The 27,622-nt window shown below is 38.1% G+C and overlaps 1 protein-coding gene across 1 annotated transcript in view; it reads right to left on the minus strand.

Moving 5' to 3' along the window:
• EXOC4 (exocyst complex component 4) overlaps positions 1-27,622 on the minus strand; it is a 675,757-nt gene that overhangs the window by 598,581 nt on the left and 49,554 nt on the right. Inside the window, exons 6-7 of the mRNA XM_081800909.1 lie at positions 19,098-19,431; positions 1,150-1,324 (exon numbers count right to left, since the gene is read on the minus strand). Of these exons, the coding sequence (XP_081657035.1) occupies positions 1,150-1,324; positions 19,098-19,431 (509 nt within the window). The remainder of the gene's footprint in view (positions 1-1,149; positions 1,325-19,097; positions 19,432-27,622) is intronic.

Genomic DNA, 27,622 nt, shown 5'->3' on the forward strand with positions numbered 1-27,622 from the left:
CCAAAGTGGCTGTACCAACTTGCATTCCCACCAACAGTGTAAGAGGGTTCCCCTTTCTCCACAACCTCTCCAACATTTGTTGTTTCTTTCCCTGTCCATTTTGGCCATTCTAACTGGTGTAAGGTGGTATCTCAGTGTAAGAACCAGTTTCTAAGCAATAAAGATATTTTATTCAATAGACAAATACTCATCAAGCACCTACTATGGACACATGGTAATAGACAAAGCAGCAAAAGGAACTCAGGGCATGTAGTTGCAACCTATATTCTTTTCACTGAGCCATCAATAAAGTACAAACACTGCACCAAAAAAAATGTCTAATGAATGAATAACCAAGAACCCATCATTCAATCCAACAGGACACACCTTATACTCTTAAAAATGACTACAATTTACATTCATGATTTATTTTTTCCTGCAAATACTCCTATTTGCCATGCAAGTAATTTCAATCCTACACAGTTATATTTTTCAATTTCCTACATATACTTGATTTTTTTCATATTAGTAGGTACTATCTAACCAAGTCACTTCCATTTGGCTATGTCAAATTTGCTTCAGCTAACTCTTAATCGTATTTCCAATTCTCATCTAGCCAAATCAAATATATTTTCCTAGCACATGGAGAGGAAATATAATAAAATTTCTAAATACCATCTCTGCACCATCATACCAAAGAGTAATAACATTTCTCCGATCTTCAACAAATCAAAGTGATACATTTATACCTTACGGTTATTTTCATCTCTCAAAACAAGCTCTTGACCTGTCATTTACCCCAATATATGCAAGAGACGACTGTAGGAAAATGGTCATAAAACTAAGCTACATGTTTATAAAACACTGTTTAAGAACATTTTAATATTGATTGCCTTAATATATGACTAATCCCAGTGAAGCCAAGTACGTTACAACAGAAAGCCAAATACTGTACATCCTTGATTGCTACATACTGAGAATCTCCTAATTTTAAAGCCTGGCAAAAAAAAGTTAAAAGGTCTTTTTTGAAGATGATATAAGTTGATGACATCAGCTAGCAACATTGCTTTCTCACTGTTTGTGAGTAAGGGAATATTTTAGGTGGCAGATTTTTCATCCCAACCTGTTATTCCAAAGCAAGATGGCACCGTATTTGTAAAAGGACCTCACCTGCAGAACATCTTGGATCTTCACCCACACGTCCGCCATATCGTACAATTTGATGTCTTCCTGCTGAGTAAGGGGAGCCACAACTGTGTCCTGCAGGTACCCCAGGACCACGGAGTGTGCAGTGGCTACAGCATTAAACTTGTCAAAGAGCAACTCCAGCAGTTCTAGAAGCAACCTGGTGAAAAAACAGATAATATTTACATCCACACACGCACGCACACGAAGATGGCTTACAATGGCCTGCACGAAAACCATCAACCATGGAAACAGTGCATCAGATTTCCACAGATTGATGTCCAACAGTTGTATGATCGAAGCAACTTTTGAAGTCTAAAGCTCAGTTTCCTCTGCTATAAAATGGAGATGATGCAAGAATTTAAAAACCAGCTGTAACATCCCTAAACCAGCAGTAACAGCTCATGTTTCCTTTTTATCAAATTTCAGCGATCACCACACTACTACTCTGTATTCACATAGGCAGTTTCTCTGAGAAATTCAGGCAATTTTTCAGACAACAGTTCTGATGTTACACAGAACATGCTATTTCCCAGCAATAAATTGGGCACTTTGGTAAGGATGCTAATCCTTTTGGTCATGGAAAGCTGTGCCTACCATTCAGATGTATGGCCTAAGTTGCCTGAAAAAAAAATACACACCTGCCAAGCAATCTGACTTTCACCACAGGAAACAGCTTAGGCATCTGCATTATCTCATTTTTCATAGTGAGAGATGCTGGACACATATTATTTCATCAATTTTATATACTCAAGGACACTAAATGAGGTTGCACGGCAGCTGAGCCTAGAACAAAAGTTGATTTCCATGTCGATGCATTTAACCACGTACCTCTTGCTATAGCTCTAGAATGTAAATGTGTTTTCAGAGATAGCTCGAAGCTTTATGTCAGAAATTCCAAGTAATTCCTCTATCACTGAGCCTTACAGCTTCACTGATCACCTAGGCTTGGAATCATTCTTTCCTCCTCTGAACTTGTATTTTATCCCACTTGTTAGGTACTTACATGTGGCTCATATATGTAACTCAATAAAATGTGGGTCACAGGTATTTACATAGAGATGTTTTGCCTCCCTTCTTCAGTATTAGTCTTTCAATGTGGGAAACTGCTTTATACATCTCTGTATACTTAGGAGCATTTAAAACATGATCAGCAAATATTTGCTGAATTTAATGTGTATACCATGAATGAGTCTAGAAAATTCTGGAATGTGACCTTTATTGTGTAGCTCTCAGTTCAGAGTTCCTAAGTAGACTCACAAACCAACCTGAAAAGTAGAAAAGGAAAGCAAAAGAGCTTGTCAGCAATGTCAATTAACAAGATTTTATTACCATAAATAAGAGGTTATAACTACAATTTCATCAAAATGTATAGCCTATTATCTATTCCTATGGCTACTTTACTGCCCAATTACTATAATTAATGTGCCAGTGTGACAGCCAATAACTATCTTATGATAAAACCCTAATATCTGTTTGACATTTTAATTTAGATGAGACAGAATCAATAAAAATTTATGTAGTACTCCCAGTTTAGAACACAAATAATCCAGAAATTAAACATTGTATTTGTAAATAGGAGCCATTCTACTTTTGGAATGATGGTTGGGTTTTTTTTAATCTTTTAAAGGTAAAATCATATTTATACTCACATATACCTAAAACAATTCTTTCTCATCTGTGTTACAGGAGAAATTCTCAAATATCAGCAGAGGGTACAGAGGAAGATGTGTCTAATGTTAACAGCCAAAACAATTAATTCAGCGTAGGGAAATGATCTATATAAAACTGGTATCTGGCATCATACAGAGTAAATTCCTGATTAAGTGAAGGTTCTACTTTTCAAATAAAGATTTAAGTTAAGTATGTAAGCCTTATGGTTCCCAAATATCGATCCACAGACCACAGGGTATTTTTCAGGGATAGACAGCAGAATAAGAAGAATAGGAACATACATCAGCTTTTCACAAAAGTAAATTCATTTGGTATTTTTGGCACTCTCTTGATAGGAATATCTCATTTTCTATCACGATGGCAATTACACTGCCAAATGTCCTTACTTGACAAAACTAAAAATAACCTTACACTATATGCTAACAGTTCTTGAAATCTTATTGATCCAAGACATCCAGAAGCCTGAGGCACACTGGTGTCCAACTGCCCAACGGCATGAAGCTCCAGGTACAGGCCTGCAAACCAGCAATGAAGCAGAAAACACTGGAAAAGAAGTGGCTCCTCTGAATGGAGGGGGGCTGCTGTCTGATCATCTCCAGGACCACCAAGCTCCATGACTGCACACCCTGATGGCCACTCAAGGACAAGAGCAGTTCAGCAACCAGGGGCAGTGCTCTACTTAGAAAAGAGATGGATCAGGGAATTGAGGTTTAGGATGAGATTCGTGGTAACTGTTAACGTCATGGAAACAGCAATCGTTTGATAAAATGCTGACACATTGCCAGTTTCCCTCGGTCCCGAACGATCAAGGCCAAGACAGACCTGTTGTCGTATGACCATCACAGCCGTAAGAGAGGCCACACAGGGAAGAAAGAAGGGAGAAGAAACAGGCTGAAAGTGGAGAGAGTCAGGTTGCAGCTCTACCTACATTTGAAACATCGACCCATTTCAAAGACAGGGACACTCTCCTTTGCCTTACCACACAGCACAAGCATGGCAATATAAATAAAAGCCACAGTTCTTACAGCAAAATTAAAGACTTCTGTGCTGCAGACGATACCATCAAGAAAGTGAAAAGACAGGGCACCTGGGTGGCTCAGTCGTTGGGCATCTGCCTTCGGCTTGGGTCATGATCCCAGGGTCCTGGGATCGAGCCCCACACGGGGCTCCCTGCTCGGCGGGAGGCCTGCTTCTCCCTCTCCCACTCCCCCTGCTTGTGTCCCCTCTCTTGCGGTCTCTCTCTCTGTCAAATAAATAAATAAAAAGAAAGAAGAAAAAAAAAAAGAAAGTGAAAAGACAGACCACAAAATGGGTGAAAATATTTGAAAATCATTTATCTAACAAAGGATTTGTATCTAGCCTATCTAAAGATTTCTTACAACTCATAATAAAAAGATGAATAATCAAATTTTAAGACGGATAAAGGTTTTGAAAATATTTCTCCAAAGAAGATATATGAATAACCAACAGGCAAACAAAAGACATGCAACATCAGAGAAATTCAAGTCAAAACACAAGATACCATTTCAGCCCATCGGGATAGCTGTATTCAAATAGGCAAGCGATAAAAGGTGTTGCTGGGGATGTTGAGAAAAACTGGAACTCTCAGTACAGTACTGGTGGGGATGTAAAATGGTACAGCTGCTCTGGAAACCGCTTCGGCAGTTTTTTTAAAACATGAAACATAGAGTTACCATCTGAATCCAGGAATTCTACTCCTAGATATATCCCCAAGAAAAATGAAAACATATGTGTGCACAGAAACTTGTACACAGATGCTCATGGCAGCATTATTCCTAAGAGTAAAATATTACAATAGTAAAGGTGTAAAAATGGAAATAATCCAAATGTCATTAACTCATCAATGGACAAACATAATGTTGTATAATTGTACAACAGATTATTATTTATGGCTATCAAAGGGAATGAAGTGCTGGGACACGCTACAACATGGATGAACCTTGAAAATGTGCTACATAAGAAAAGTCACAGAAGAATACATATTTTATGACTCTATTTATATAAGATACCCAGAACAGGCAAATTATAAAGAAAGAAAATATATCCGTAGTTACTTAAGTGAGTGGGAACTGACTACTAATGCACATGGGGTTTAATTGGGGGGGGGGACAAAAATATTCTGGAACTAGACAGTGGTGCTAGTTGCACAACCCTGTGGATACACTACAAACCACTGAATTGTACACTTTCAATGGATGAACTGTGTAGTATGTGAATTGTATCTCAGTATGTCTATTTTAAAAAGAAACCCATCAGCTATGGCACTGAGTGAGGACAGCAGGGCCCAACACCTCCCCTGTAGTGAGAACATATAAAACAGTGAAAAAGGAAACTCATGTCTCAAACAGTGAAGTATTATGAAAGCAGATTCTTTTGGAGTCTTACTACAGGAGGACATGAGCTTTTCTCTTTTGGTCGACTCCTTTTGGTTTGTTCTTTCCACTAACATAAGTAACTTGTAAGAAATCAAGATTCACGTGCTTTCAGAGCATCAATAATTCCTATGTTTTTTAATAAAAAAAATCTCAACTTCTCTAAGTGTTCCCATCCATAAAAACAAAGTATTAATTAATACCTGCTCTAGGGGTCTCACTGAACTGCTGGAAGGAGCACAGCAGAAAATGGACAGAACCAGGTAGAGGGAAGAGAGTTCAGGGCCCCTCTGTCTGGGTTTCTGGCTTGAGCAACTCTGAAGATGATTGTTATCTTTCCTGAGAGTGAGAGCATTCAAGTGAAGGCAGAAATTTGGAAGGAGAGATGTTGGGTTTACATCTGGTTACATTTAAGGTGTTATTTATTTAAGCACTTGGATATGCAAATCTGGAGCTCAGGGGAGAGACTGACACTGGAAAGAAATTTTTAAGAATGATAAATATTTGAGAGGAGGAGATCACTCAGGGATAATATGCAGAGTAAGTAAGGCAAGCAAGGTCCACAGCCAACTCTTCCCAAAAGAGCAGCATTGAAAAGATGGTTAGGAAGTAGCTAGGGAGGAAGAATGAAGCCAGGAAAGAAAATTGTAGAAGACAAAGGAGAAGAGAATATCCACAGTCAAGGCTACGCTGAGGTCAGAGAAGGTAAAGACGGAGAATCGTACAACTCACAGGTCCCAGTGACCTTGACTAGAGGATTTCAGAGGAGCACTGGAAGCTGACCCCTCCACCGTAGGATGAGGAGTGAATGGCTAATAAGGAAAAAGAAACTAAAGTCAAAACACACACTTTGCAAAGGCATACCATATGCACTCCTTAAAAAAGAAAAAGTAAGCCAACTCTCTCCTGAAGCATCAAAGAATAAGAGAGATTGGGAATCACTCACATAAATAGAACATAAATCCACACTAGTCTGGCCCAATTTAGAGCCACCAGAAATCAACTGAAACAAGATGAATATTCATAGACACTCGCCAATTGCCCACACGACACTAGATTGAGAAAACAAGTGTCTGCCTTCAGCTGCAGACATACTCAGGGTCACCCAAACACACAAAGCCCCGCTAAAGTTATTCCCCACTCCCACCACAAATTTAAATAAATAAAAGAAATAAAACATTCCATTGCAGTTAACTCAGCCACTTAAATCATTTTAGGCTCAAGGTTTTCACCACGGATCTAAAAGACAAAAGAGCAGACAGAATTAATAAAGTACTAGAGACTCCTTAAACGGAACTCAACAAAAAGTCTCATATACAAAGAAGCCTAAGAACCTCAGAGATTAAAATTTCAACTAATTGCCATTTCTATCCTTCAGAAAAAAAGAACACACATTCTCTCTCTCACATGTACCACAGAGATTATTTCTAGAGCCACAAAAGAGTATGCACGAACAGCAACACAGCATCACAGCTGGTAAAGGGAAATAGTAATCCTGGGATGGCCAGACAGTATGTATGCCATTGAGGACCACAGACTTGAAGCCAGCTCTCCGCTGCATATCATGGGGCCTTCGAGACGTCATGAGGACATTCCAAATCGCAGGTTCCTCAGACACAAACTTCTTCAAACACAGTTTCCTAATCACAGGTGATGAGATATACATGCCAAAATGTGATAGAAGTATACTAAAAAAGCAAACCTGAAACAACAGTAAATTGTTTTCTGTACCTTTAACAGTTACCATGTGGAAGAGGCAAGGGGGAGAGACCCAGGAGATGTGCCGGATGTCTGCATGGCCCAGCTGCATCTCTGTCCTTCCTTCAGCTCCGTTAGTAAGATATACCAGCTTGTACTCCGTAAGATATAGCAGCATCATTCCAGTAAGACTCCCGCTTCGATTTAGTTGAATCTGGGATCTGGCCTCCGACGGAGGCCTAACTCACAGAGTAAGGGCGAATTCCTTCATTCCTCTGGGATTCCATACTCCCTCCAAAAACAGACGCTCACAATGGACACAGTGTAGTGACAAAACAGTGACATACATGGCCTCCTGGGCCAGAAAGGAAGGGCAGAGCCCTTAGTTTATGCCTCCTTGTAATACACATCTCTTCCAACACAAGGCCCAACGCTCAGAATGGAGAAAACAGTCAAATTTCATGGGTGCCTGAGTTCATGAGTCAAAGAATGAGCAATGTAGGGTGGTGGCAATATTAGAAGTCTAGGATCAGAGACACTGACCTGGGGTCCTCAGCATGGGGCTGGTAGCTAAAGCTGGCATAATGAAAGAGAGCTCTGAAACAGGAGAGCTGAAGTAGGAGGGGAAAGAGGACGATGACAACAGCGACAAGGACTGTAACAAAGACCACTTTGCCAAACACAGCCACACTGATTCTATGCCAGGCATTGTGGGAAGTGCTTTACTTCAATTATCTCATTTAAACCTTTGGACAACCCTATGAGGAAGGGACTGCTTTTATCCTCATTTTATAGACAATGAAACTACAACGCAGATAAGGTTCAAAGAAAGGCCTCAATTTTAGAGGATGTTCCTTTTAAGGGGTATTAGAAAAAAGGAAGTCGTTTTTAAAAAGAGGCCAGGGGTGCCTGAGTGGCTCAGTTGCTTAAGCCTTCAACTCTGGACTTCAGCTCCAGTCATGATCTCAGGATCGTGAGATGGAGCCCTGCGTTGGGCTCCTCGCTTAGCAGGAAGTCTGCTTCAGATCCTCTCTCCCTCCCCCTCCGCATGCTCTAAGGAAAGGAAAAAGGAAAAAGGAAAGGAAAGGAAAGGAAAGGAAAGGCAAGAGGAAAGGAAAGGAAAGGAAAGGAAAAAGGAAAGGAAAGGAGGGGGGGGAGAGAGAGAGAGAGAGGAAGGAAGGAAGGAAGGGAGGGAGGGAGGGAGGAAAAAAAAGAGGCCAAAGAGATATCAGTACTGTACAATGCCAAGGAAACCAAGGCTGGAAAAAGTGTCAATAAAACTGTCTTTACGGACTCTACCTTCTCACCGTAAACTAGTTTTTACCCCTGGTAAATAAAACAAGAACACAGAAGTGTCAAGTTGAAGAAAGTGTTTGTTCTTTAAACATACATCCAATTCCCTGGCAGGTTTTGGAAACAGCCCTCTTATAAGTAAAATGTTACTTATTTCCCAGATCCTCTACTAACTTCCCAGTTGCAGCTACACCTGTCTGTCTCGTCCTCAAGAAACGTAAGAAGAAAATGTGAAGGAAGCATTACAAGGGGACAAGGAGTATCTACGGTATAAAGCTGTATCACCAAGCTGTGAAAAATGTTCAATATTTAAGGTGAGATACAACTATCTGAATCTAAATTTAACATCCAGGGAACCTTGAATTAGTCATTTGGCTGGAAAACTCATGTTTGCAGCCAAGGAGCTGCCTTACTTGGTCACGAAGCAGAGACACACACGAGGTAGAAAATCAGTTCTGTTCCGTTCTACTACTTCCTATCTGCAGTCTCAGCAGAGACTTTAATATCAGGATTCTGCATTTTCCCACTGACAGACAAAGGCAAAAACCACAGACTATTTATTTCCCTACCACTAAGAGATAAGAAAACACTGACCTCCGAGCTTGGGTCTTATGTGAAAAATTAAAGGAAACTGATCATCAATTATTTCGTATCAAGATGGTCTTCGTTTTACATGTCTCCACCTCACATACACGGTTTCCTAATAAGCTTGGCTGAGCGAGTATTTTCCATTTCAACCAGGACAGAGATCCCATTTAATCTTCAGGGTTATCTAATACCTACTCTTAAAGAGGTAGAGATAAGTTTTGCCACTTATTAATAACAATCTTCATGTAAAAAGAAGTTACTATTTGAGGAATGCTGACTAATTCTCCATCTGCACGATGAAAAGAACAGGAAAAAACTATTAGCAACGTAGAAAGAAACAGAACAAAAATAAAAAGCACACTGTAGTGGGCCCTGGCGCTGGGAGCTTTTTCGTCCTGTGTCGCTTCCCCACTTATAAGTCAGCCTCTCATGCTCAGTGCCTGAATTCCCGGTAGATGACTCCAGTGAATTAATTCTAACGTATGTCAAACTAGCGACTAAAATTAGAAAACAGACCCAGGGGCGCCTGGGTGGCTCAGTCATTAAGCATCTGCCTTCAGCTCAGGTCATGATCCCAGGGTCCCGGGATCAAGTCCCACATCGGGCTCCCTGCTCGGCAGGAAGCCTGCTTCTCCCTCTCCCACTCCCCCTGCTTGTATTCCTGCTCTCGCTATCTCTCTCTCTGTCAAATAAATAAAATCTTTGGAAAAAAAGAAAACAGACCCAGGCCTTCTTCCTCTTAATTAAAGTATTAGCATCATTCTTTGAAAAGCCTTTCCCAGGATAACCTCCTCAATAGAAGGTGCTGGGAATACTGGAAGCCACATGGAGAAGAGTGAAGCTAGATCATGATCTCACACCATACACCAAAGTCAACTCTAAGTGGGGTAAAGACTCGACTGTAGACCTGAAACCACAAAACTCTGAGAAGAAAATATAGGTAAGCTCCTTGACATCAGCCTTGGCAATGATTTTTTGGATTTGACACCAAAAGCAAATACAGAAAAAGTAAAACAAACAATTGGGACTACATCAAATTAAAAAGCTTCAGCACAGCAAAGGAAACCACCAAAAAAATGAGAAGCAACCCACAGAACAGAACAAAATATCTGCAAATGATAGGGGCGCCTGGGTGGCTCAGTCAGCTACGCATCTGCCTTCGGCTCAGATCATGATCTCGTGGTCCTGGGCTCGGGCCCCAAGTTGGGAACCCCCACTCAGCAGGGAGTCTGCTTCGTCCTCTGCCCCTCTGCCCGCTCATGCACGCAGGCATGCTCTCGTTCTCTCTCAAATGAATAAAATCTTTAAAAAATATGTTTGCAAACGATATATCTGATAAAGAATTAATATGTAAACTATATAAAGAATTCATACAACTCAGGAACAACACCAAAAAGGCACATACAAACAATCCAATTTAAAAACAGGCAGAGAACTAAGTAAGACATTTTTCCAAAGAAGATACACAAATAACCAAAAGGTACACAAAATGGTGCTTAGCATCACTCATCATCAGGGAAATGCAAATCAAAACCAAAATGAGATACCACCTCACACCTGGTAGAATGCCAATCATCAAACAACAACAGAAAAACAAATATTGGCAAGGACAAGGAGAAAAGGGAATCCTTGTGCCCTGTTGGTTGGCAATGTTAACTGGTGGAGCCCCTATGAAAAATAGTATGGGGGGTTCCTCAACAAATTAAAAATGCAGCTACCATATGATCCAGCAATCCCACATCTGGGTATATATCCCAAAGGAAATGAAAACAGGATCTCAAAAAGACGTTTGAGCTCTCATGTTTGTTGCAGCATTGCTCACAACAGCTAAAATGGGAAAACAACTTAAGTGTCCATCAATGAAAAAATGGATAAAAAAGATGTGGTATGCATGTGTGTGTATATGAATGCGTATACATACACATATGTATATGTACGTACAATGAAATATGACTTAGCCATGAGAAAGAGGGATATCCTGTCATTTGTGACAACATGGATGAAACTTGAGGGTATCAGGATAAGGGAAGTAAGTTCAGCAAATACTGTATGTTCTCACATACAAGGAATCTAAAAAAGGCAAACTCAAAGAAACAGACTAGAATGATGGTTGCCAGGGGCTGGGGGTGGAGAAAGTGGGGAGTTGGTCAAACGGTACAAACTTGTAACTGTAAGATGAGTAAATTCTGGGTAGCCAATGTACAGCATGGTGAGTATAGTTAATATCATATTATAGACTTGAAAGTTGCTAAGAATACATCTTAAGTTCTCACCACAAAAAAGAAATGGTAATTAATTGATGTGATGCAGTTGTTAGCTAATGCTATGGCGGTAATCATTTTTGAAATATATAAGGATGTCCTATCAACATGTTCTACCCCTTAAATTTATGCAATGTTGTACGTCAATTATACCTCACTGAAGCTAGGGGGAAAACGCCTCTCATTCCAAAATAATATTTCATCATTAGTGGAACATGAGAAAAATTATCCATAAATCCCTTTCTCAGAGATAACCAAATATGTTAGGTGTGTATTTTTAGTACAAGAATGTGCCAGGTCCCTAGGGGAACTGCTTGGGTATCTAAGTCATCAGTTTAATTCTCAGGTGAGCTAATTAAGATCCATTTACTCTGTGGTTGCTGATCACATTTCTTTTTTTTTTTTTTAATATTTTATTTATTCATATATCAGAGAGAAAGAAATAGAGAGAGCACAAGCAGGGGGAGCAGCAGAGGGAGAGGGAGAAGCAGGCTCTCGGCTGAGCAGGGAGCCCAATGCGGGACTCGATCCCGGGACCGTGGGATCATGACCTGAGCTGAAAGCAGATGCTTAACTGGCTGAGCCACCCAGGCATCCCGCTGATCACACTTCTTAACGTGTCCAGCCATCTCTGAGAGGCCTGTCATTGATCACAATGGGGGGTTTGGGTGGGAGAACGGATACGTCAGTACAAATAATGCCTTTCTCTGGTGGAGAAACAAAATCAGGCCCAGGAAAAGGAATTAGGAGCGTCATCTTTATAGAAGACAGAAGGCAAACTTGTATGATGGAAAGAGACTACTTCCACTCTTAATTCCACCACCACCAAGCTTTGTGAACTGTCAAATTATTTCGGCTTTCACATTTCCCTGAGTACATCTGGGATTAAGAATAAATGCCCCTACCTGTGATGAGGCAAATAGTGAGGCTCACTCAGGTGAGATACCAGATGACCACTCTGCAAAGCATAAATACTACAAAAGTAGAAAACTCTGCGATGTCTGTGATGATACAAAGAGTGTGTCAAACTTTGACATGCATGAGAATTACCTAAGGCATAGACCCCTGCAGGCACTGCACCCAGAGATTCTAATTTAATCACTCCTCCATTTCTAACTTCCAAATAGCATTGGTGCTGCTGATCTTTAGACCCCACTCCTGTAAGCAGTGCAGAGATTTTTTTAAAAATTCACTTCCTCTTATTAAAAAATTATCTTCTTAGCATCTTTTTCTTATTCAATCATTAAACTTCTTGGGCATTTAATACGTGCCCAGCCCTAGATCAGGCTGCAAAAACACAGTTAAACCCCCTCTTGCAAACTCATAGTCCAGTCTGATTAGAGACCATAATAATGAAATGGGCCAGGAGTTAGACAAGGCCCTAAGGTACGAAATACAGCCTAAGATACACATGACGATGCTTTAATCCCATCTGATATGACCCTAAACATCAGCAAGGGAAGACTGTCACTTGACACAAGTGTTTTGTGTTTTTGCAATGGAAGACCTAATGTCAGTTTGAATATGGAATACCTTTCGTCTAACACCAACAAGTGCACAGAAAATAAGACCTAAGGCAGCTACCACTATTTGCCAAATAGAGAAGGGGGCCCCGATGTAGCATGAAGGCTCACACCTAATTGTTATCAATACACCATGAAATAGATTTTAATCTGCCATTCCTTTAACTCGTATGATCTCTAACTCGAACCTGCAATAGCATGCAAAACAAGAGAATTCAAAAGCAGGTTTTGTTGGGTTTTTTTTTTTTTTCACCCTGACAAATGTAAATAAAGATATAAGCAATCTAATATTAAGACCTGTCCCATTTAGCCAAACACCCTTTCTCTGAAGACTATAACTCAAGAACAATACACAGTCACAAAGACAGCTGTCCAATTTCATGCTTACAAAAGAGTAAAGAACATTACTAACATTACTAATTCACCTGATATGTTATGAAGCTATTACCAATTTATTTATTAAGCCTTACTAGAACATACATAGATTTGGAACCAGTACTACCTTCCATGGTAATAAATTTTATGTTTTAGTTAACAATTGGTATATTAAGTCCCACATGTAAAGAATTAACTCCTTTCATTTGTTCTAAAAATATTGCAAAAAAGCTGCAGGGGATATGTTCTAGTTGAAGAACAGTGGAATTTCTTCTGTAAGTCGTTGGTTCATCCTATTCACACCCTTCAGTATTTAACAGCTGAGTATATTTAAAGCATGTTCTCACTGATATGTGTAATCAAAAGTAGAGATTTAATCAAATGATATCATAATCACTGAAGTTAAATTTACTTGCTTCCCGCTTGCTTTGATTCGAATTAACTACTCATCTAAATTACATCAAGGCCCTCCCTGATTCCAAGCATGTCCAGGCGCTACATGCAGTGCTTGGGAATGGCTACAAGAAGCCACGAGGACAAATGCTTGACCTTGCTTCAAAGCTGCTCTTAAATGACTTTTCTGTCCAATAAAATGACCAATCCCACAAAATCCTACATTTCAGAGACTTAGGAGAAGAGTAACTAATAGAAAAAGGAAAAAATGAAAGGAAATGCTACTTATTTGAAAAAGACTCATATGCCTGACTCTAGCAACAGGTCTAAAAAAAACCCATGAGAAGTGTTTCATTTATTTGTCTTTTCACAGACACTGCATTTGTACTACAAAACTAATCTTGGGGACTAAGCCTTTAGACTTCCTCATAGACAGAACCACTTTCTAAGAATACCCTATTATATCAGTATGCCCTCATTCCAAGTTCTGGACTCAGAGTTTCAAAAATATTCTTAAAAGTGTTTTGGTTTTTGTTTTTTTTTTTTTGACTTTTAAAGCAGTAATTCAATCATTTCTACAAACCTACCAGCCAAAAAAAAAAAGTTTTAGGAAATGAGGCAAATACCAACCTTGAAAAAAAAACCCATGACTATAAAGTAAATGATTCAGCGTTAGAATTATTCAGCAAGCATTCAGCTAACACTGACAATCAATTACATGGCAGATACATAGGAGGCAGAAATGAAAGGGGCATACAGCCCATTATAATACAGTTCAGTAAGTGTTACATCTGTTTAAAAGTGGTGTGTCCACTCCTTCAGATTCCAGATGTATCAAAGACATAAATATTAAAAATGGGACTATATAAATACAAGAAAAAAGTTGAGAAATTTTATGTATAGTCTAAGAGTAAGGAAGACCTAAGTTTGACACAAAACTCAGAAGCTATGAAAGAAAGCTTGATAATACAGCCTCATAAAAACAAAAACTGTAATATATAATAATAATGCCTACATGGCCAGACATCTTAACAAAGTCTCCCATCCAAGTACTAAGCAAGCCCAACTCTGCTTACTAGCTTCTAGGATCAGATGAGATCGAGCGCGTTCGGGGTGGTATGACCATAGACCATAAACAAAGTCAAAAGAGAAAAAGTGAGGGGGAAATTATAAAATAAATCCCAAAGAACTAATTTTCTTAATAGATAAAGAGTTCCTACAAATCAATAAAAAAAAAAAAACCATACCAGAAAAGTAGATAGTTAACTGAAAAGGAAATAAACATTATCTGAACCCTGTATTATTGAAAATTTCAAATTTTAAAAAGGAAAAAGAATAGCATAATAAACTAATATTGAAAAGTTCTTTGATTAATGCCTTTCTTCCTCTCTGGACTTTAAACTCTCTAAGGACAGGGACTATGCCTTATTTCTTTGGCGTTTCAGCCCAGTGTCTGGTCCATGGTAGATATTCAACATATCTGGGAATTCATTCTTTCACTCAACAAATATTGGGTCAGGTGGGCATTGTGCTACATTCTGGAGATAGGGTGCTGAGCAAGGCAAACTCATTCACTTTCAAGGCTTCCATTCTAAGAGCAGTTAGAAGATAACCAAACACACACATATATCATAGAAAGTAATCTAATGGTCAAGACCCTGTTGGTCTCCAAACAGGTATTAATTACATTTTTCCACACTGTTACCCCCATTAGGCATTTTCATTTTCAATGATTTCTTCTATTAAAATAACTTCGGTATTTGAATTCTTAAATAATGAATTTATTTTTCACTAGACCTTAATAACAGTTACAAAATAGAAAGGGAGGAAAAATCTACATTATCCAAACACAACTACTTTTGGCATTAAAGCATATTTCTTTCTTGTGTTTTCCACAAATCTTTAATATCCCAGTGGGCACAGAACATGTAATGTTCTCTGCCTTTTAGATCAGACACTTAATCTTCCGTCATTCCTAACCAAGATGAAGAAACATGGCAAAATGATCTCTTTCCAAAAGGAAAAAGGGTTTCCATAGCAGCCATGGTTTCAACTCATTCAATCCCTTCTGCCCTTTTCAAGACCAGCATTTTTACCAAAGCTGAGCAGCCCTCCAGCACCTCCCCCTTGCAATGATTTGCTGCCTCTACATTTAAAGGGGCCCATTTTCAAACAGATGGAAGAGGTGCCTCCCACCTGCCAATCACTGTCTTTTCTCATGTCTTTCTCTCCTCCATATTCTTGATACTGCACCTGGAGAGGATTTTATTTCTCTTACCTCTTCCTCGTGCTTTTCCTATTTGTTAATTATTAAAGAACTTCTTCCAGCTTCTTGGAACAAAAATTGCTATGAAGTGCTCATGAGCTAGATTTTGGGAAAGAAGCAGTCATTAGGCAGCAGGAGATGAAGAAATTGGTAAAGAGCTGCCCAGACTGCGGACCACATGAGCCATCTGAAACTGAAAACACTGCCTGTCTTCCTGAGGAAATTATGGGTAGCAGGAGGTTCTGGGAGATTAGTAAAGTACATGTTGCTCTCAAGTTTATCCTGAGTTGGCAACAGTATTTGAATATTTTTCTTTAATAGTAAGCAGAGGTTTATAGACACTTCATAGATTATGAATGAAAAGAAAGACTATCTCTCCTATAGACAACAGATAGTTGGGAGCCGGGGGAGTGGGGGGGGCGATGTCAAAATAAGTGGGTCACCAAAGTGATTTTTAAAAACTGGCTGTGAGAGTATTCTGGCTCTGCAGGAAGTGAAGCATGACAATTTACTAGCCTGGTTCCTTCTTTTCTAGCAAAATAGCACACCACATTAATTCTCTTTACATAAGGACAAATGAAAACAGGCTTGCAATGCATCACAACCAGAATATATTTAGTAAGATGATGTTGAACAATGAAACTTTTAAGGAAAGTTACAGTACTGGTATCTTGCCTCAGAGTAGCATTTACATGCTAATGATTTAGAAGAGGTTATTTCACTGGGGGGTGAGGGAAAGAATGTGCATATTGGGGAAAAAAAGGATTTATAGTTCTTTTTGCCTACACTCCAACTTTAAGAAAAACAGATTCTTTCAGCATAAGATTCCTTGAGTGGTAAATAATATGAAGTATTATGACTTGACTTCTTTCTAAAATAAATGCCACTAACACATCCCAGTACAGTTTGATGAACACAAAATACCATGCAAGCTTCAAGGGATAATCTGACAATATCCCTTCTAAAATTTTCAGCCTCTAGAAGCAACAATGCCAATCACTTTTGAATGACATTTCCAAGGTCATTAATTTGTGAGTTTTAAGGCATTTGAAAGCACAGTGCCACCACAGACTAGCTCAAAATTATCAGTCATTTGGAATCACAGCCCAAGACTTTAATCTTTGATCTTCAAGAAGAGTGGTTCACCCCAAATATTTGCTTTCTCTGGACTACTTTATCTGTTAATAGTTTGGGCCCAATTTTTCAGATTTGTACATTTTATAAAATGGGATCATGTTATACACATGAAACCAAGAGAAGCAGCATGTTCACTTGCCAGTGTCCAATATATCCTTCCTACAAAAGCTCTAAATACTGACAACAACAAAAAAAACTTAAAGAGTGGGGGAAAAACCCTTCTGCTAACTCATTCCTCACAGAGAAACATTTATTATTTCCTGGGGCAGTATGCTGAATTTCTGCTTCTACAGCTGTAATTTCCAGTTGTGAATTCTGGAAGGGGCTTAGGGAAAAGAAGAGGAAAGAGTCAAAATCCTATGAAAGACACATTGCTTTTTAAGGGTACTGTAATGAGATTTGCAGAAAAGTTATTGATCCGTGCCCTTTAGTTTTATTTCCAATATACACTATAGTCATGTTATTTCCCTATGAAAGTTCAGTGTATTCACCTAGGGACTTGCAGCACAGGGCAAATAGCAAGCCAGAATTCTGGAGTGTTCATTAGTAAGGAGGCAAAAGGTCTTCACGGAAATCCAGGCACCAGGCAAAGAAAGAAGAAAAGCAAAGTTCAATTTAGAACCATTCCCCAGCCTCTCTGGATCACAATGTGAGTGATCAAAGAACATGGAAGTTCAGGAAGGAAGCAAGAATAAATAAACATGTGTGTTCATATATACGTAGGCATGTAATAGTTCTTACTGGCGCTACTCTACTAAACTCTAATCATGACCTCACCTGGTGCAAGCAATCCTCTAAGATAGGATTATTTTCTTCAGATTATAGAGCTGGCATTCAAAATCAGGTCTGCTTGACTCCAAAACCCATCAAAACATGTGCTTTGAAATGATCTATGGCAGGAGATGGGTGGAAGATGGTTTCTTCACCAACTGCATTTTTTTTTTAAACACTATTTGTTTGAGAGAAAGAGAGAGACCTAGAGAGAGTGAGGGGAAGGGCAGAGGGAGAGACCCCTCAGGCAGACTCCCCGTTGAGTGCAGAGGCCGACACAGGTCTCGATTCCATCACCCATGAAATCACGACCTGAGTCAAAACCAAGAGCCAGACACTCAACTGACTGAGCCACCCAGGCGCCCCATACCAACTGCACTTTTGAATGAAGTTTTCAAGGGAATTAATTTTTGAAGAGTTTTAAAGTATAATCAAAATCAATGTTATTTAGATATATCAAAGAATATAGAAAATACAAATAGAACACATTAATTTTTCCAAAGTATATAAAGTCTGAGGAATTCTAAGTAAGCTATTCTTTCTCCTTAAATTTGTTATTTGCTTTAAAAAAAAAAAAAAAAAACTTTTAAGTCCTACGTACAAACAGTAGAATTCCCTTAGCAACAGGTCCACAATATTATGATCCCTTCTACACACTGTCTGGCATCTCCCAGGAACTTACATTATTTGAGCAACTGAGAAGACCTGCTCCACTTTGCCCTCTGTTCTCACATGAAATTGCAGTTTCCACTGGTTTCTTTCCCCCCACCCCACTGTGACAAATCCCTGGTAAACATGGAGGGTTGGGCGGGGGGAACAGCAGAGAAGGGGGTGGGGAGAGAACAGAGACCTGTGTAGAGTATATCTTGGATTTTCTAGAAAAGCCTCAATTTCAAGTATCTTATCCCATGGTCAAGTGATATTAGTCTATTATGCCCGGAACTCTGGTTTGGCAGACATGATCTCTCAGTGTATGAGTCAAGACAGAGTTAGAACTGTAGTACAATTTCAGTTTCCCCTTATAAAACAAGAATTATGAAATCCAAATCCTATTAGCTATTTTAAATAGATATAGGAATTCCTGAAACCTATTTGCCTTATTGGCAATTATCACCACACATTAAAGAAGAAAGCATAGGACAGAGGAAAGACCACAGAGATGCATTCAACTCCAAGGCCAGCCACTTTTTCTGTGACCTTGAACTAATTACTAGTTTCTGAGCCCCAGTTTCCCTAATTGTAAAATGTAGATACTAATAAGGAGCTCATAAAGTGGTGGTGAGAATTAAATGAGATACTATACATAAATGCCTTGAATATGCTTAGTACTTAATATTCAATAACTACATTTTTTTATTTGAGTATGAACAATATGCTTGAAAACTTCTCAACTATATCAAAAACCAGCTGAATTATGCCTATTCAGCTATTTTCAGCAATCTGAGTTCATATGGGCTCTAGTAGCCCAAGTTCAAGAAATAACATCAACAGAAGTTGTTCACCTATTCCCCATCCTAGAAAACGTAGAATTCTCAAAACAACAAACTGCATGCCCATTTACCTTGGTTGGTTCTCCACAGTGAGGTTCTCTCCCCTCTGATAGCCACTGTCTGCCACCTGGGTTGTAGACCTCTTCACAATTTGCTGTAGCTCCTGCTCCAAGCGTTCTTTGATTGCCTTAACGGTCTCTGGAATCTTCTTCAGTTTGGCCAGTCCCTTGATGAGGATGCCCATAAAAAGGGTGCTGTTCTCCTCTGGATCCGATTCCAAATCCTCCTTGATATCCTGCAGGTTAATCTCCCTTACTGTAAAAAAAAAAGAAAAGAAAAAGGTTCCATTACAAGATTCAAAAACAGAATGGGTTGAATAAATGGGATCATAGCTTTGATAACTCCCTTAAAGGAATTAGAGAAGATTTTTCAATTAAATTTGATTAAATTATATTTACATAGTGACTAAGAATCACAAAGTAACACTTATATTCCTTAAATCATATCCATCAGTTAAAATAAGAGGTGGAAGCCATTAAAAACAAGCAAATCACAGAAAGTTTTCCACAGACAGCCACTTCTACAATGAGCCAGTCAGTTCATGACATTTATTAAGCATTCACTGTTGATAAAATGCCATACTTGGGTGCTGCAGGAGAATTCTAAAGAGCCAGACCACAGTCACAAAACTCTTATTTAATAGTTAGAAAAGATAAGTAACTTGATAAAAAGAGATAAGTTAAACAAGGTAAATTAGTTAAAACAAACGACAAGCAATGAAGAAAAATGAAGAACAGCATGTGCAACGTGAGACAAGACTGAGGAAAAGAGTAATGAAGACTTTTCATAAATACAAAAGAACCACCTTCTACTTTTCTTTAAACACAGGTCTACCATAACACACTCTACTGAAAATAGGTCTTGCTAATCCATGTTAGTTTTCTGAGAAGTAATTTTATATGTCAAAAGTCTCTGTACATCTATAGCCTACAGCTTTCATCACAAGCACCTGATTTTGGAAGAAGACAGCCTAGCACAGTGGTTCTTATCTCCCACTGAGGAGCTGGGGAAAGGCAGGGATGAGGATCTGAGACCTCTGTTATCTACTGAAAACCATAGGCCTTCCCTTCAAACTAATGCACATACACACAAATACGTGCCCCAAAATACCCCAAAATAACTATCTCATTTTAAAAATGGTTGGCTTAAGATAGAATAAAGCAAAAGTGAGTAAAAGCCAGAAGAATGACCAAATTCCTAGGATCTTCTTTGCGGCATGGAAGACATTTGATGACATGGTATTCCATTTAAAAAAGTTTAATACTAGTAAAGTGAGAGTAGAACCAAGGTGGCTTAAGCCTCTGAAGATGACAATTTTGATGGCCAAAAAAAAAAAAAAAAAAATCATGCCACTGAATTGTATAATTAAAATGGTTAAAATGGTAAATTTTTCATTATGTATATTTTATCATAATAAAAAATGTTAAAATAATAAAAAAAAATCAAAAACAAAAGGCACTGATATTTCCAAATGTGACATTCCAAGAATAGACATTTTAGTTACTGGTTTTATTTTATTCATTAAGAACTAGACCCCTCAGGCCATAGAATTCCTCCATCCTGCAAAACAAATCCCAAATCCCAGCAACAAGAAGAGAGAAATACTTAGCAGCCAAGGAGCCATCTAAATTCAGCATGTTAGGGGGTGGGGGTGGGGTGGGGGGAGAAGCAATGAAGCACAACTATAAGCAGAGCTTCAGGCAGGGAAAAAAGTAATAGAAATTTAACTGAGAGAAAATGATCTTCACAAAAGAGCACATATGAGTCACAAACAGACACAAGCAAAGGGCCACCTGTGTGTCGCAAGCATCTACGGAAAGAGTGATTGGTGAGGAGATAAACATAGTTAAATCCATGAGCCCCTAGATGGTGTGGCATATAGCTACTTATATTTGCACTAATATGATAGAGAGCCTATTAAAAAATAACAAATAAAAGCAAGGTATGAATAATAAAATGCCACAGCCCCAAATGGCACATTTGTTTAGAACCTTATCTTTCTGTTTGTCTCCTGAAATCTCCTAGAGCATAAACACTGAACAGATCCAATATTAATTAATTTATATTATCTATTTCACTTACATCAGCTGAAAATTAAAAGGCAATTTAAAAGGATAATATAATCAACCATGAAGACTAGTCCAATAATTTCAAAAACCTGTAAGGTCAGATAGAATTATTGGTGCTTTATGGAAAAAGTCTTGTACAAAAATAATGTAGCTGAAATTCAGTAAGGGCCTCACACCACAATTAGAACAAAATGTACATACTTCCAAACAACTAAACACCAAATCATTCCCTTGTATCTATAATGATATAGTACTCACCGTGCAGGTTTTAGAACACTTTATAATTAGAAATACTGTACTCTCTCACCCAGTTCTCTCTTATCTTTTTGCTCTGAAGATACTTATCAAATGAGGATTTCTTGAACCTTGTTTTGAAGACCGTCACTGGCAGGACAGTGCTAAATATTAAGATTTTCATGTTCTTCCCCATTATTACTACTAAAATCCTATTGGCCCCAATTGTTCCTTATTACATGCATAGACAGGGAAGGAAGGAGGAAGATATGGATGTGTAGGTATACATGCCTAAATGGATATAAATCGTGTCTATGGTTTGAGGCTAAGCATGGATTCATGAAGGTTTAACTAAGACACTTTGGGACTCATGAAACAATTAACTAGATGGTATCTCCAGTCCCTTCAAGCTCCACAATTCCATGATTATATCAACTTAGAGTAAATCTATACATCTCTGGCTCCATGGCCTATAGCTAATTATGTGCACCTAGATTATAGATAGCCCATTTAAAAAAAATAACAGATAAAGTGAAAAATCCATTTAAGCAGGTAAGTGTTCTATAAAAGAAAACTACCTTTTGTTTCCCAGTGAGTACAGGAAGCAACATAGACCAGTCCATAACTGCTTTCTTTTCTTGGTACATTTGGTAAGAAAATATTAGTAACACACACCATGGCTATATACACACGTCATCAAATCTGCACAAGAAACCTGGTGATACACTTTAACTTTGTCATGAATAAGCTTCATTATTTAACTTAACATTTATGCATGTTAAATTGTAAGAGATAACGGTAGCATTTACCATAGAAACTCCTGGTAAATGTCATGCTTTATACTATGCACGGTAACTAAAGTCTGTAAATATGATATATCTGATTTCGACCTACATACATAACTTCATTTACATGTTGTATTCAAGAACACTATGTCTATATAACAGGAGAACTGTGTCACTATTGAACAGTATTCAGTATAAAAGGAGACTTCAAAAAAAATCACCAGGCCTAATTAACCCAATAAAGTACCAAGAGAATTACATATCTACAATGCTGCCCCCACAGACGGGAATCTGGCCTCAGAAGAGTGACAATACTCTCAAATAGAAAATAAGAAAGTGATCACTTAACAATAATTCTGGTCAAAATGGCACTATAAATTCATAGTTGAGATAGCCAATCCCAAAACACAGTTATACACAAAATAGAAACTAAGAAGTTATGAAGAAATAGTCTGGTTCAAAATTGAGAGTAACACCTCTGTGGACAAGAAATAGAAAAAAAGGAGTGGAGCCAGAGGATGTGTCCAACGACCTCGGTGTGGAGAAGCAGGCCAAGGCGGGCAAGGTCTAGCCCATGGGGTGTTACAGAGACTTCACATGCAACCACTGGCCAGATGAGCTGACAAATCCCCCACCAAGGGCTACAAGCACAGGACCAAATCAAGCTCTAGACCTACGTATGCTTCTGGCCTCATCAAATCCTTATCTTCCATTCATGTCTCAGTGGAGATACCTGGTCAACTATTTATCTTAAATACCATTCGTTTTACCAATGAAAAATTACCTCTAACATCTTTTATTCTAATTAATGCACCCACTGGTACAGATTGAGAGAGCAGTCTCTGATGCACTGGTTGCCCCTGGAGTATATAATCTTGATTAGGGTCTTTCAAATGTTAACTAACTACCCCTGAAGTGTGGATTCCTGATTAAGGTACTTCAAAAATGTTAACTAAGCACCCCTAAGGTGCAGATTAAATTACTTTAAAGGAAACTACAGACAATATAATACCCTACTCCTGAAAGGAGGCTGCCAAAAGCTATTGCCAACTCTGCTACTAGGGGCTATCATTTACATGAAGCTAGGGGTTTTTACAGTCTCAGCACAGGAATAGTTACAACTCGGAGGTGGACATTGAAAGCACAATGAATGTGCGCTGGTCCGCCCATAAGTGAAAGTGGGCTAAGGGGGAAATGATGGTATGTTTCGGGGAAAGGTAGAGTGGAGGGTAGACTATTAAAAAAAAAACAGGGTAGACTATAAAAACAAAAATGACACCTGTTCAGTTTCCCTTGAGACAGCACTTAACATACGTACATTATCTCTTTTAGAGCAAGGAGGATGCATCTTTGAAAGTCAAGAAGTAGCCACCAGTGGAGAAGTGGCTACTAACAATTTTAAGAGGGCAACAGGATAAGAGAAGACACAAGGAACAGATGAACAAATTGATAGTTTATATTAATATTCAATAATATGTGTTAGGCTTTGTAAGTTCAAGCGCCTAAAGAGATAGCACGATGTAGTAAAAAGAGAAAGAAAAAAAAGAAAAAAAGAGCAAGAGCTGGGCATCATAGGACTTGAGATCTGATTACCAACTCTACCACATGCTAACTGGGTAAATCTCTCTCAAGTCATTAAATCTTGCTGGGCCTCAATTTTTCCACCTGTAAAATGGAAATAAAATGTTATCTACACAACTGTGTATATTAAATGAGGTAATAAGACATCAAAACACAAAAAGAAACCCCCAAGAAAATAAACAAATGTACTTTTAAAACTTCTAGCTTTAGGAACTCCTGGATTGCTAGAGACAATGGTAGTTACTTAAGTCCCCATTTCTCCTTATTTCCTCCAAAAACAAACTAGAAAAACCAGAAGAACAAACAAAACTCATACAAATCATACCCTCAGGATAACCTGGAAGACAGAAATGGCCCAAAATTCACAACAACTGTAAATAAAAATAAGAAAAACACCAAATCCCAGCAATGGATCTCCCAGGCTCCTGCCTGACCCCTGCTCTGCCACAAGGCTTTGTTGCAAGCAAAAGCAGGCTGTTGAAGAACTATGAAGAGACAAGGGGGTTAGTGATGATCCTAAGATTGATCTACAACTATCTTCTAAAAAAGACTATGTCCACCCTAAGTTTCAAAATACTCAAAAAGTATCCAAGAGATGAGAGCATGGACTAGAGGGAAGAGAGTTTAAAAGCAGACAATTTGCAGGAGCAGTATTTGAGACCTCCAGCTTCTTTGGGAGAAATAAGACAAAAGGAAGAGAGAAATGCCCTTTGGCTACTGGATAGTGAAGGGAGAAAGAAGCATAAAGGGAAAATTCAGAATCCCACAAGACAGTCAAAATTCTGAGAACAACTTTCTCCTACTGTCAAAACAATAATCCACTCAAGTATTTGGATCTGCTATGCTGACAGAAGAGGGAGCCAATGAGCTAGGAATTCTATAAAACACCCCAAACCCATAAAAAGAAAACAGAAAAACATGAACAAATTCGTATGAAGGTATATGGGGGGGGGGGGGCGGGGGGGAGTGTCAAAAAATCTAACACACATTAACAGAGGAAAATTCCCTGCAACAAAACTACCATGAAGCACAAGAAAATTAGCTGACAACACTCCAAATGGAAGAAATATATTCAAACAAGAACTTGGGGATACAAAGTCACCTTGGGTCAGAATCCCAAAACTAAGAACAGACATGGACAAATAAAAGAAAGGTGAGAAGAAAATGGACTAAACTGAGAAGAGATCATGGAAAAAATGGCTATCATTTCAGACAGGAAGAATAAATTATAAAACACCCAAGAGAAAACAGACTCAAATGAGTATCTTCTAAAGGGTATTAAGGAAATTCAGGGAACCACAATAGAGAATAAAAGGGATATAAAGTAAGAAGTACAAAGACCAAAGAGAAAGTAGTAGAAATGGAAGACAGGCAAAGAAAAAGTTCACATATTAGAAGAAAAACAAACAATACATTACTTAAAATTATAAAGAAAAAAAGTCTTGAATCTACAAAAATGAAAGAGCCCATTGGGTATCTGGGAAAATTAGCCATCCAAAAAACAAACAAACTCCAGGGCATTTCCTACTACAACTGTTAAGTTTCTAAGTTAAAAAGTCATCAAGGTCTACAGGATCACAATTTACAAGTGCAAACAAGGCAAACTGATGCAGCCACTCTGGAAAACAGCATGGAGATTCCTCAAAAGTTAAAAATAGAAATACCCATGACCCAGCAATTGCACTACTAGGTATTTATCCAAAGGATATAAAAATAGTGATTCAAAGGGACACATGAACCCCAATGTTTGGAACAGAGATATCCACAACTGCCAAAAAATGGAAAGAGCCCAGATGTCCATCAAGAGATGAATGGATAAGAAGATGTGATATATATACAGAATGGAATATCACTCTGCCATCAAAAAGAATGAAATCGTGCCATTTGCAATGACATGGATGGAACTAGAGGGTATTATGCTAAGCAAAATAAGTCAGAGAAAGACAAATACCATATGATTTCACTCATATGTGGGATTTAAGAAACAAAACAGATGAACATAGGAGAAAGGAAGGAAAAATAAAATAAGGTGAAATCAGAGAGAGAGGCAAACCATAAGAGACTTTTTTTTTTTTTAAGATTTTATTTACTCATTTGAGAGAGAGCAAGCAGGCACAAGCAGGTGGAGTGGCAGAAAGAGAAGAAGCAGGCTCTCCACTGAGCAGGGAGCCCGATAATGGAGCTCAATTCCAGGACCCCAGGATTATGACCTGAGCCAAAGGCAGACACTTAAGGAACTGAGCCACTCACACGCCCCAAGAGAATCTTAACTATAGGGAACAAAGTGAGGGTTGCTGGAGGGGAGGTGGGTGGGGAATGGGCTAAATGGGTGATGGGCATTAAGGAGGACTCTTGTAATGAGCATTGGGTATTATATGCAATTGATGAATCACTAAACTCCACCAAGAACCTAATAATAAACTATAAGTTAACCAACTTGAATGTAAATAAAAAAATTTTTATTAAAAAAATAAAAGAATTTTCATAAAACACACAAAGGAAGACAATAATGAAATAGCATTTTATAAAAAAACAAAAAAAGAAAATCAGGAAGTAAAAATTGTAAACTAAGGAATTTATACCCAACTAAACTGTCCTTTAAGTACCAAGACTATAGGAAAAGAAAAGAAAAAAGAGAAAAAAAGCACCTATTAAAGGAATTCTGCACCCATGAGCCCTTTCTTAAGGAACCTTTTGATAAGCCAAGAGATGAGTGGAAAAACTTCAGCAAAAAATATTGATGATGAGCATTTAAAAAATTTAAGTGTAGATTTAAGACAAAATCACAAGTGGCAGGTGTGGATGGAAGACAGCTAACACAAGAACATTATAAAAAATAAAAAGTAAAAAACACAACTAAAAACTGGCAGAAAAGAAAGGAAAATGAAGTCATGTTGTTACTTAGGCAAAAGATGGGGATTAAAGGATATCCACAAAAACAGAAATGTGAGAGTGAAAGATTAAAGCATTAAAAAGGGACTAAGAGCATTTTTCTAAGTTTTTAAATACATTAAAAAGACAATTGCTAGGGGGAAAAAACACCTCTTAAACAACAACAAAAAAAATTGTTTAAATTAAGCAGCAAAGAATTAGTATCTCAGAGAAAAAGAAACACAGCAAATATACATATTTATAAAATACTATGATAGAGCTAAGACAAAACGTTAGTCTTATCAATATACATCAATGGATCATACTCACCTATTATAAGAATAGGAGTTTCAATCTGAGTCACAAAGCAAGGCCCAACAATATGTTATACACAGATCTCAAAACCAGTAATTTAGAAAGGCTAGAAATATAGAATGAACAAAAGATGCCAATCAAAAAGCATTAACCATGATGACGAAGGGCATCTTTTATTTTTTTTATTTTTTTTTTTTTTTGGAGATTTTAAAAACACTTTATTTAATAAAAGTTAAACATACAAAAACTGAAATTAACACATACCCTAAAAATCACCATCTTCCATTAATAGGAAGACACTTTACTATGCATATATTTGGCTTAAACTCAACTCAGGATAACTGTGATGTTCACTTATACCAACAAATGCTGACAACTTGATCTAGTTAACAAAAATTACAAACTCAGCTACATGAACATAATATACAGGGAAATTATGGTCAGATTAATGCACAAGAAATACAATAAATTTTTAATGATGAAACATTCAGTACTCTTGTTCATTAATTTAGCCTTGGGGATTTTTTTGTTTTTTTACAAAAATAGTATCTACACTGTATACAGGGCTATACATCAGCTTTTTGTTTTCTTATATAAACATTACACATCCAAAAATGGTACCACTACCATAAGGGAAAAATCAACACAGGAAAAGAGCAAATGTTAAAAAAAAAAAAAAAA

This window comes from Leptonychotes weddellii, chromosome 12 (genome assembly GCF_054177405.1).
Source record: "Leptonychotes weddellii isolate Sample4059 chromosome 12, ASM5417740v2, whole genome shotgun sequence".
Taxonomy (NCBI): domain Eukaryota; kingdom Metazoa; phylum Chordata; class Mammalia; order Carnivora; family Phocidae; genus Leptonychotes; species Leptonychotes weddellii.